This window comes from Hylaeus volcanicus, chromosome 2 (assembly GCF_026283585.1).
Source record: "Hylaeus volcanicus isolate JK05 chromosome 2, UHH_iyHylVolc1.0_haploid, whole genome shotgun sequence".
Taxonomy (NCBI): Eukaryota; Metazoa; Arthropoda; class Insecta; order Hymenoptera; family Colletidae; genus Hylaeus; species Hylaeus volcanicus.
The window spans coordinates 875,275-886,635 of record NC_071977.1 but is presented as its reverse complement, the minus strand read 5'-3'; the positions used below and the strand labels follow the sequence as shown (position 1 = coordinate 886,635).

At 31.2% G+C, this 11,361-nt stretch overlaps 2 protein-coding genes across 3 annotated transcripts; one reads left to right on the top strand and one right to left on the bottom strand.

Moving 5' to 3' along the window:
- Positions 1-317: 317 nt before the first annotated feature.
- LOC128884924 (RNA-binding protein 33-like) lies at positions 318-9,483 on the bottom strand. 2 transcript variants are annotated; one of them, XM_054138619.1, is made up of 11 exons: positions 9,330-9,483; positions 8,587-8,686; positions 5,501-6,069; positions 4,536-5,389; positions 4,296-4,459; positions 4,035-4,208; positions 3,637-3,954; positions 3,415-3,574; positions 3,208-3,338; positions 1,886-2,503; positions 318-1,264 (listed from the first exon to the last, which is right to left on the bottom strand). In XM_054138619.1, exons 1-11 carry the CDS (start codon positions 9,338-9,340, stop codon positions 1,091-1,093), a joined length of 3,273 nt encoding a protein of 1,090 aa, XP_053994594.1. In that variant the 5' UTR covers positions 9,341-9,483; the 3' UTR covers positions 318-1,090. The 2 variants fall into 2 exon arrangements, with proteins under 2 accessions (XP_053994594.1, XP_053994595.1); XM_054138620.1 differs by having other exon boundaries at positions 320-1,264; positions 4,296-4,456.
- A 78-nt stretch (positions 9,484-9,561) lies between these two features.
- LOC128884931 (tRNA N6-adenosine threonylcarbamoyltransferase, mitochondrial) lies at positions 9,562-11,334 on the top strand. The gene is made up of 5 exons (XM_054138634.1): positions 9,562-9,958; positions 10,039-10,297; positions 10,379-10,507; positions 10,604-10,960; positions 11,035-11,334. The coding sequence occupies exons 1-5, from the start codon at positions 9,720-9,722 to the stop codon at positions 11,332-11,334; spliced, it is 1,284 nt and encodes a 427-aa protein (XP_053994609.1). The 5' UTR covers positions 9,562-9,719.
- The last annotated feature ends 27 nt before the right edge of the window (positions 11,335-11,361 follow it).

The window sequence follows — 11,361 nt, the reverse complement described above, 5'->3', positions numbered from 1 at the left end:
AGAGAAACAGAGGAATTTATTCGAAAGCTCTATAAAAACTTCGAATAAATCGAAGCGGATGATAGACCATTCGTCGAATAAATGTATTTATTCGTTATTTGTAGAATAAAGATAACTTGAATCATTTTTATACGACGAATAATAGATACAAATTTACTATTTTTTATTCGATATATAACATTTTTATTTAAATAAAGATTTTACTTGTCTCTGTTCGTGTGTTAATGTTAAATGAAGTAAAATGACATTTAATTTATAGTTATTGCTTTACTTAAGCACGAATACAATGACAAAAATGAAATAAAAACGTTAAGAATTGTCGAATGTACAAATTGCCGATGTATTACGATACGAGAAGTCAATACTGGGACAAATAAAGTGTGTTTAGTATCTCCAATGTCGATGTTTAGCACGATATTTTTGAAGAATGTGATTCTAGAATTGTAACAAATACAAAAAATACAAAAATTCATCGTTTACTCTAGCTACTTGAAATTACGTACCATATGTACGTACCATTATGTACCTGTATAATACAATAATCAAAATGGACGTTGTAACACATATCGCACGCACGCATTCACACACACGCGCGCGCGCAAATCGCCTTCAATCCTGATGGTTTTAATTTAAAGTAGGATACATCTACCGATTGTAAGTGTGATTTATATTTTATTTAATAACACGTTTGTGTATCAGCATTTAAAATTATAAATTCATCAGCTTAGTATGCTACACGGTAAATTGTAGCCCTTAAATGCACAGCATGTTATTAGATCTACTATGGTATATTTCTATATGAAATATACATTACATTTGATATATGTACAAATTAAATTGTTAAGATATTTTACCTTCATTAGTAAAGTTATATTATACAATTCATTTGCAGCCAAAAATATTTTTTTTCCCTAATATTTGTATTATTATATATTCTAAATAAAGAGTATGTAAAATATGAAATGCATGTTCAATTATATGCAGGCTGCTTCGCTTAAATCAAGTATTTTTACTTGTAAACATAAATGTGAATATACTATGTATTCTTTTTGGTTGAAATATACTAGAATAGATAATCTAAATATTTCACTTAAGAAACTTTCACAATTGTAGCAGTGGTCTTAGCGCCGCTTGATTGCGGTATAAGGCGAACAGTTATCAGCGAAAGGTCTAGCATTTTACGCTGGTATTTCTTGTGAAACACCATGGCAGCAGACTGCGTCTTAAACACAATCGTTGCGCTACGCTCGCCCATTTGTATGCTCTATAACACGAATAATACGAACAAATAATTATTAAACTAAGAAGTACGTTGTTTATTAAAGAAAAAAAACTATCACAAAATAATTACAAAAGTTTAGTAAAACCATAACAATCAATTGTGCAGCAATTGTTATACAGCAATTAGTAAATAAATGTAATCATTCTTGTCTCTTGCGAAAATAATGAAGTATAGGGTAAACGTAATATCACCTTACGACATTAGTTCGAGTAAATGCCGTATAAGTACGTATACTTAAGTCAGAAATTTATAGTTAATAAAAGACGTAAGTTGTTATAAGCGTTTGAAATGATTGACAAACTATATCGTAAGAAAATAACAATTACATAAATTTTGTCAGAAAAATATTTAAAAAAAATTATATCAAACATTTGGCATACAACGAAATAATTGTAGAGGATACAAATAATTTTATTCTCAAAATAAAAATATCGAAAATATTAGTAGAAAATAAACTGATATATTGTTCTTTCAAAAAAAAAAAACTTAAAAAACGCTGAAGCTACAAGTTTTAAAAGAAAAGTACCGTATCAAAATAAAGAAAGCATTACAAACTTGCAGTACATAATAAGACCTTAAACATTTTCATGCAAAAATAGTCACCTCAAGTGTCCCGATGCCTTGACACATACGTCTAATTTGTGCCTCGGACGTACTTGCTGCTAAATTCTCTATTTTCACGATGTTTGTCTTTATTTCCGGTAACTTTCTTTGTTGAGTTTGTGTTTTTTGAAGGGCAACTCTTTGATTACCCTGCGTATTGATGACAACCTTTTGCGTATTAACATTTGTTAATTCTTGTACGTTAATCACAGTTTTCTGCAGACGTCCAGCTGCCTTCTGTTTAACGATTCTTTGTAAATTACCACCGATCTTCTGTCCAACAGCTGTCAATTTTTTCAGTGCATCCGACTGATTCTGTTCCACTGTCTGAGTTAGGTTTTGCGTCAAATTTTGTGTTTTATTTTGTACTATCAGCTGACCTTTTTGCAAATTCGATACCGTTTTCTGTATGCTGGTGGCAATCTTCTGCGTATTTGACAACGACTTTTGAATTACAATCCTTCGCGTTCCAGATTGAGCATTCAAAATTTTTGCATTCTCACTGGTCTGGGCAATGATGTGTCCAGAGTTACTGTCTTTCGTAGAATCTACAGCGTCGTTGGATTGTACAGTTTGTATTGTTCTGACAATACGCACACACGTCGGTTTCTCTGCAGCCTACAACAAAAGTAATCGAAATACTTCAGTTTATAAAATAACTGTACCGTATTATGTTAGGGCAATTAAAAAATATTAGTATTTCAATATTGGTTGACGTGTCTATCTAAATATCGAACGATAAAACATTTTGATTCGAGAATATCGTTCAATGAAATATTTATAATCGTTACACAAAGTAATAGAAAGTTTGGAGAAAATGAAAAGGAACAAAAAGTATTTAAAAAATATATTTTATTGGAACATAAGTAAAAAATATACAGTAAAGTCTAATAGATGTATATATAATATATACATTCATATTCTGTTCATACTTTACGTATTGCCATTCTAGTAGCGATAAATATTTAACAATGATTTCTTATTAATGTGCAGCAAATGCAACGATGCATCATGTCGATGAATAGATATTTATATATACATATAAATATATAAAATTATAAAGAAATCAATATTTATGTACAATGTATTCAGACAGTGAATACATACCATTTTGATATAATATAAACAAATCAAATTTTAATAGGTATGAGCACAATTTACACATTTTATTTGTTTCGTATGGCAAGTATAAATTATAATTTTCTAAACATATGGAAACAAAAATTGTTCGCCATATACAATGTTTTGCTAAGTTATAACAAAATTGTACCTATTCCAAATTTCGTGTATGACGAATAGTTGAAAAAATATTAGTGTTATACCTCTGTGGCTTGTGTATTAATAGGGCGACCACGTCCTCTGCCAATAGCGATATGACTTTTGTTCGTGGAAGCATCTTTTACGACTCCCATCAATACGGACACGGGCTTTGTATCCTGTGCATTTTCGCTAGCTAAAAATACATTTACATACATATATGTATACATAGAAAAATATTATAAGTTTTAAAAAAATATGATTATACATACATGTATACGTATTATTATCGTTTTTAGTTTCTTCATTTTGCTTTTCCATGGCAGCCATTTTTCGTCTATTTTCTTTTTCCCGCAAAATTTTTTCCCTGAGTCGTTTCTGTTCTTCCATTTTTTTTCTGTATTCTTGCATTTCTGGATCGTTCTCTTCATCCTGAAGTATAGTATTTAGAAAATGCATAACATTTAAAACACAAAATATTTAAAGGAATATACCTTCTTTTCGCTATTTGCACTGTTTAAACTATCCACTGTTCGTACTTCTTGAAGATTTCTATTGCTAGGTTTCATTCGCTTCGGACTCAAGTCACGTAGAGGTCTGTCTATTGAGTCAGAGGCTCGTTTTTGTGGCAACCTAGCTCTTATCGAAGTATTCACAGGTCTGTTACTGGGAGATTTCTGTGCATGATTTAGATCGTAACTCTCGCGATATGCATTTGAGGATAGGGTTCTACTTTTCGGGAGATGGTCACTTCTGGTTTTGGATGACACATCTCTATCGCGATATTGATTCTGATGAACTCCTCGATGATCCTAATATACATTATTGTTGTATAATAAATGTATAATTCTTCGAAAGTATAACAATTTTTTGTAATTAATATTTAATTCACCTCCTGGTAACTGTCTTTCTGATCCCATTGATCCGACTTATATTTAGGACCGCATTCGTAATTACTCTCCCGAGAGTAATTACTTTCCGTAGGATAGTGTTTACTTGGAGACTCACTCTGACTTTTCTGTGGCTTATTTTCTTGCCACACGTCAGAAAAGTACGCGTAAGGGTCCTATGCAACATTATTTACAGTTTACAAGTCATACTCTATGGAGATATATACATATACGTTTCCCTAAAAGTATTTCAGTATACATACATCGCTCTTATTTTGTTGATAATTCTGTTGGTAATGCGGTGGTCCTTGCTGGGTTTGATTATACGAACTTTGGTTTTGATAAGAAGATACTTGTGGAAACTGATTACTAGGAATCTGAGACGACAAAGGTGTCTGTTGAGCAGAATCCCACACAAGTCTTGCTGCTTATAATACATAAAAACAAATTTATAACAAATTACTATATTACATGAAAATTAGAGAATTTTGATGTATACTTACCATCGTTCGTCGATTGAACGGCACCTCGAAAGTGAGGATTGATCAAAATCTTGTGCCCTGGAGGTAAAGGTACATTGGGTACATTTGAAGAGGACTGTTGCGGTACCGGTAACGTATTAGTATTAAATTGGCTGGTAGGTACTTGATCGTTATAGCCGGACCTTGAATCGTAAACGGATCGATTTTCGAACTGAGTCTCTTGGAAAGATGGTCTATTCTCAGAGATTGACTGATTGGCTATTTGTACATTAGGATGATTAATGGATGGTCCTTGGGAAGAAGGTTGTCGCGGAAAGGCTTGCAGCGGTAACGTCTGGTTTCCCTGTAACAACGGTGCCGGAGTTCCAGGTACTAATGGATTAAGATTTCCAACCAGTGATCCTCCAAGATTTCCTTGTAACAAGGGACCTTGATTATTCTGCATTAGTCGTGTTTGGTTATCCTGCATGACCACGCCTGAACTTTGAAAAGGACCTGGTTGATTTTGAACGTATGGTGGCTGATTCGATGGGTGATTGTACGGCGGTCCTTGTAACGATCCTGCCAACCATGGTCCAATCATTCGAGGACCGTAATCTAACCATGATCTGATTACTCGAGGACCCGCTTGACCTTGAAATTGATTAGGATTGAATTGCGGTCTGTTATCTGCAAAGTGTGTAGGACCTTGGAGCGAGCCATTCGGAGAATAATGTTGATAAGGTTGTACTTGAGAATTTGATTGTTGATAAATTATCTGTTGATTTTGGACATTGTTTGGTACTCCAAGAAGAAACGGCGGCCTAGCTTCGAGTAGCGGTGGTCTGCATGCTGGTGGTTGATTATCAAAGTTCAAGTTGCGCGCATTGCTGAATCTAACATGTAACACGTAACGTTATATAAATGTTACCAGAAATTCTGTGGGGAAACTGACTTTTATGTCAGTAATTAAAAAGGCAAAGTTAAAAGGCGAATCGTTAAAATACCTTGGATTAAAATTTCCCGAATTCTGCGTATTAAATCTTCCTCCGCGGCTTCCTCTTGTGCTTCGACCTCTTCCTCGGCCTCTGGATACTAATTTCGATGGTTCAGATGTTACTACATTCTCCAAAGTATCTGGTATATTGTTATTCATTTTTGGAGAAACTATGGTTCTCTCATTTTGGAATCTATTCCTCCTTTCCTTGGCCTCTTCGCATTCGTCATCTTCCAATCCTTGTCCAGTCCCAGCGTAGACTTTTGCATTTTTCTGCAACTTCTCTCGTAAATCTCCTTTCCCGATATTACTAGAAGTACTAACGCTATCGCTTGCAGAGCGTTCATCGTGCTGACGTGCTTGTTCGCTTTGGTATTCATGAATTTCATCTTGGTTGTAATACTTTGACTGAACCTCTATATGATCTCCGTCTTCGTAATAATCATTGTCATTACTTCTATTGGCCTTGCTCCTACTAAATTCTATATTTTCATCTTCGCCATCTAAGTCGTCGAGAGCGTCGGTAACTCCTAAGTCCAGTACATCATCTGTTTCCTCTTCTCCCTTATAGCTATTCTGCTGCTCAGGGAATTAAATTGCCAAATATTTGTAATGAAAATATGGTATTTAGCCGTTGTCGTTACAATCTACTCTTAATTAACATATTGATTGGTAGATAAGGTAGTGTATGTATATATATACATATATGTATGTATATATATACATATATGTATAAATGCACAAAAGACGATTTCTTTATGATTAAAACGATGATATTGTATGACTTTTGATAGCGCAATCCTGAATTTTCGTATTATTATTATTTTTTTTTCTTTTTTTTTCCTTTTCTCGAGTACCATTCGCTAAGTCTAATAACAAAGTTTATAAATCTGATTGTAGTTCATGCAACTGAATATGAAATGTAGATATACATATGCAGTTAATCATTTGTAATATACTAAGTAATATTATGAATACTTAATTAGGATGATGAAGTACTATTTTCTTCAATGACAGCATAACTTACATTTATGGATATTTAGAATCATTATAAACATACTGTACAATGTATTACAACTTCAAATTACAGCAGTATGATATATAACAATGCGATATATTGCATTCAATTGGTATGCTATTTATACGACCTATACTTTTCCATATTTACAACTTTTTCCTTAATATACACGAATCTACTATCAAAGAAAATCTTGAAATATTCCATACTGCTGTTTTCTGTGAAAATGTGTACAAGATCTTAAATACTAAGAAAATTTATACAATTCTCTTGGAAACAAAAACAATATTGATCCTTCTTACAATACCAATTTATCATTACAAAAAAATTTCACATATTTTTAAATAGATGAATGTTTTAATGAAAGTATTCACGATATATATCAACTGCTTTGAACAATCCGTATTTGCACATATTTTTATTTGACATATATTCTACTTTCAGTTTACTAGAAACTTTGTAAAATGATTATTCCTTAATTAAACAATTGACAAAAATAAATACTATAGATTGAATACTAACATTTTCATTTAAATTTAAGGTTACAGTTTAAAAATACGTATTCAAAACTTAATCTACAAAAATCTGCAAACTGTTTATATATATTTTGTATGTAGAAACTTTGATTAAAACATTCTTTACGATAAAGATTTGTATATCGGGGAACAATTTGAAACAATTATAATATTCAAATACATTGTAAATCACAGAAATTAATAATACCACTATCTGCAAGTTGTTGAAATAGTGTAACACTTTAACAAAATTTTGTAATATTATTGTTTCAACTACAATTAACACTGATTCTGCTTACAATGGCTAATAATTAAAATGTCCTTTGCAAAAGGCAGGGAAAAGGAAATATGTGACGAAGCATTTATTCAAACAATTTTAAGTAGATAAGTGATATAATCTAAAAAAAAAACTAAAATTTTGTATACCCACTGATATATAAAACTCGATTGGTACCTAATATGTATACATACAAAATTTTAAATAAAAAGTATATATATAAGTGTTATATACTTATGAATCTGTAGTATGTTAATCATAATTAATAGAAGTACTATGTTTACATCTGTTATGTAAATGAAATATAATTTAGCAAATAATAAAGTAATGTAAAACAAATATAAGAAATAATTTATGATTCCATATCTTTCATTTTCCCTGCAGCAATTTTGATCAATTGGTATTTCTTATCCTATATATTTCATATCTTATTTTCGCATTATACTTTCATACTTCGTTTGCTATGGTAAAATTGATTTTCACAACAAATTTTATAGGTTATAATTCGAAACTTCTATACAACATAACACTTTTTTGCCTACACAAAAATGTTCACCGACGATCACGCAGTTATTTTTAATTTCATATATTATCTATTAGAGCAAACATAACACATGAACTAACAAAATCGATAAAAGATTTTTGTCATCTTGCAAAATTATGAAAATTATTGATATACCTTTATCAATTGATATTAATTATCCATTATATAATTCTTTTTCATTGTTACTAATATTGTAAATCGAACGCTTTAATAAATAAATATCACATTCAAAAAGATCATGTGTATACAAAATGAAATAATAATTATCTTTAATAACAATATCATTCTTCGCTATATGAAGTTATGATTTTAGATTCATCAATTACAGCTATACAACACACAATTAACCAAACAGGGGTAAACAAATAAAATTGATATTGTTGAATTACCACCTTGCACGCTGAAAGATATTACATATAGAGAACATGAATATAAATTATACTAATTTTAATCCATTTATTTAAATAATTCATTGTTATTTTAATAGATCTAAAACAAAGTCAGATTAATATTAAATGTTCTAGAAATGTACACTTTAATTAATGTGGTAACAATCTATTACTTATACACCATTTTATATCAATAAATGGATTAAATATTTATCTTTTCATTCAGTCTTGAAATTTTTGACGAGTTTATTATTAAATTCTAACATAAAATAATATCATACCGAATGTTATGGCATATAGTGATAAGCTAATTCTCATTTAATAACAAAATAATGGTCCAGCAATATGCTCACCCTCTCCAGTTCATAATCATCTGCTAAAAGAGCCTCTTCCTCGTCATTGCCCAAATCATATTCTTCGTCTCCTAAATCTTCATCCAATAAAGTATCATCGCTGGAAAAATAATTATTAAGATACTCAAATGGTAGAAGTCATGGCAATTTATTTTATTTACAGGTGTTTTGTAATTTTATTAAAAATTTCATTTTTAATAGCTAAGGGCTGAACATTAATATTCCAACAACATGTAAAATCACTTCTCAATATTTAATACAATATCAATTTACGAAAAATTCTCAGATTTTACGAATTCATATGTTTTATACTTTTATTATTAGTTCCTTTGTGTAAACAATATTAAATTATTACCACATTATACAGAAAAATGTCTACTTTGGACATTATTGACATAGTTACACACAAACACATACACAACACAAATAAAGATGATATTTACATGTCAAACATATTTTATAAACATTTTACAGAGAATAAATGTTACAACGAACAATTGCAAGAAATAAATAAGCTAAGGAAACAAGGAATTCAGTGAATGACGCTTGTTGAAACACAATGTACATCATTCACAGAAGCGATGGCAAGTCTAACCTCGATTCTTATTAAGATGATTAAAGTTTATATTGTACCAAGAATCAGAAACGCGTTATAATAGAAAATAAATATGTCGTACTATATCGAACATCAGAATTATAGAAAAACATTCATTTCCCATAATAAAAGAAGAGAAATCTCTTACTGTTCCGACATTATATGTTCACTTGCCGATACTCGTGCTTGAGATGAAAACAGGTGAAAAGCTGCAGTTGGCTCACTCTGTGTTAGCTCTGTGTTCTGTGTCCATGATGCTACGAGTTACGAGCAGTTACGAGCAGCCACGAGCAGCTACGAACTATCAGCAACTTTGCGTGGTCACATCGATAGCTAGTTCCGATACATCGATCTTATGTATTTAATTCTCGAAGCTACTTCGAGTCTGAATCTAATTATTATATCTATGTAAACACGTATGCAGATACGCTACACGTGCGTATCCGTAATACGATGTAAAAGTGAAAGAAATATACCAAAAAAACATATTTTTGTATACATATAATAATGTGAAATGTTTAAAATATAAATAAAAGACATGGTGTGGAATGTGCGATTGTTATTTCATAAATCTTTATCGAAGCATTTCTTGTATTGTAACACACTATTGTACTCACAAAAACATGATTTGAGTTTATTACGAAATCTTTTCCACGATAGACCAGCTATAGTTTTGGGCATAGAATCTAGCTGTGATGAGACAGGTTGTGGAATAGTTGATAGTACAGGTATTGTACTAGGTGAAGCTATTAATTCTCAACATCTTATCCATTTAAAGTAATTCTAATAATTCTCAGTAATTTATTTTACTTCTAAATTTTTTAAATAATTTGTAATGATTGTTTAATGTTTTTCAGTTATGGAGGAATAATTCCTTCGTTTGCACGTAAAATGCATGCAACCAACATTACCAGAATCTGTGAAAATGCATTGAGAGTTGCAAATATAAAATTAAAAGATATCGATGCAGTGGCTACGACTGTAAAACCTGGTCTTCCTATGTCGCTTGATGTTGGAATGAGGTTTGGAAAATATTTAGCACAAATTGGAAAGAAACCGTTTATACCTATACATCATATGGAAGCTCATGCTTTAACAGTACGAGCTAGTGAAAAAGTTCGTTAAGTGACATCAACATTTAACATGAAATTATTGTTAAAAAAATGTATAGAATAATATATTTCATTTCACATCTAGGTTGATTTTCCTTATCTTGTTTTATTAGTTTCTGGAGGTCATTGTTTACTTACAATTGTCGAAAATGTAGATAAATTTTATTTACTTGGCACTAGTATGAATAACACACCTGGAGAAATATTTGATAAAGTAAGAGTTTATCTGCTATATTATATGCAGTCTTGACAGCAAACATATTAATCATATTACATAATTTAATTCTGAATTACAAACTTGCATCCTTAGATTGCACGAAGACTCAAATTAAGGAATATTCCCGAATTTAGTACATTAAATGGAGGATTAGCAATAGAAACTGCATCGCGTAAAGCATCGAATGTCAATCAATTTCTATTCAAACCTATAATGACAAAGTATTACAATTGCAATTTTAGTTTTGCTGGATTGTTGACTGCTTGTATAAGATATATCGAACAAGAAGAGAAAAAACATAATGTAGGTGCTGATATGCTAATCCCTGATGTATATAATTTGTGTGCAGCATTTCAGTTAGCTGTTGTAACACATATTTGTCAAAGAACTCAACGAGCAATGGAATTTATCGATAAAATGTCGTTGTTTCCCAAAGACAAACAGACCCTGGTATGTTTAATGGTAGTACAAATCGGTAAATCGTTAAGACTTATATATTACCTCGATGCTATGTCATTATTCAGGTTGTATCTGGGGGGGTCGCTTGCAATCATTTTTTAGCCAATGCGTTAAGTATCGTAAGCGCAGAATTTGGTTATCGTTTCGTAAGAACGCCACCTAAATTGTGTACAGATAATGGAGTAATGATTGCGTGGAATGGAATGGAAAGATGGGTTACAAATAGAGGTGTTATTAGAGATCCAGATGAAATTGAAAAAGTGTGCGTACAAAGCAGGGCTCCGTTAGGAGAAGATTGGACAGAAAAAGTAGAGAGGGCGAATTTGAAATGCAAATGGGTAAAAATAAAGAAAAATCTTATTTGAACAATTTAACAAGAACATTTGAGTTAT

Excerpts from the sequence above, each read along its gene's own strand:
- LOC128884924 (XM_054138619.1), bottom strand. Across the intron at positions 4,209-4,295 it reads ATCAACAAAATAAGAGCGAT|GACCCTTACGCGTACTTTTC; the intron begins GTATGTATACTG and ends AATGTTGCATAG. Across the intron at positions 3,339-3,414 it reads CGATAATAATACGTATACAT|CTAGCGAAAATGCACAGGAT; the intron begins GTATGTATAATC and ends ATGTATTTTTAG.
- LOC128884931 (XM_054138634.1), top strand. The coding sequence starts at position 9,720 with ATGGTGTGGAATGTGCGATTGTTATTTCATAAATCTTTATCGAAGCAT. Across the intron at positions 9,959-10,038 it reads CAACATCTTATCCATTTAAA|TTATGGAGGAATAATTCCTT; the intron begins GTAATTCTAATA and ends AATGTTTTTCAG. Across the intron at positions 10,961-11,034 it reads CCAAAGACAAACAGACCCTG|GTTGTATCTGGGGGGGTCGC; the intron begins GTATGTTTAATG and ends GTCATTATTCAG.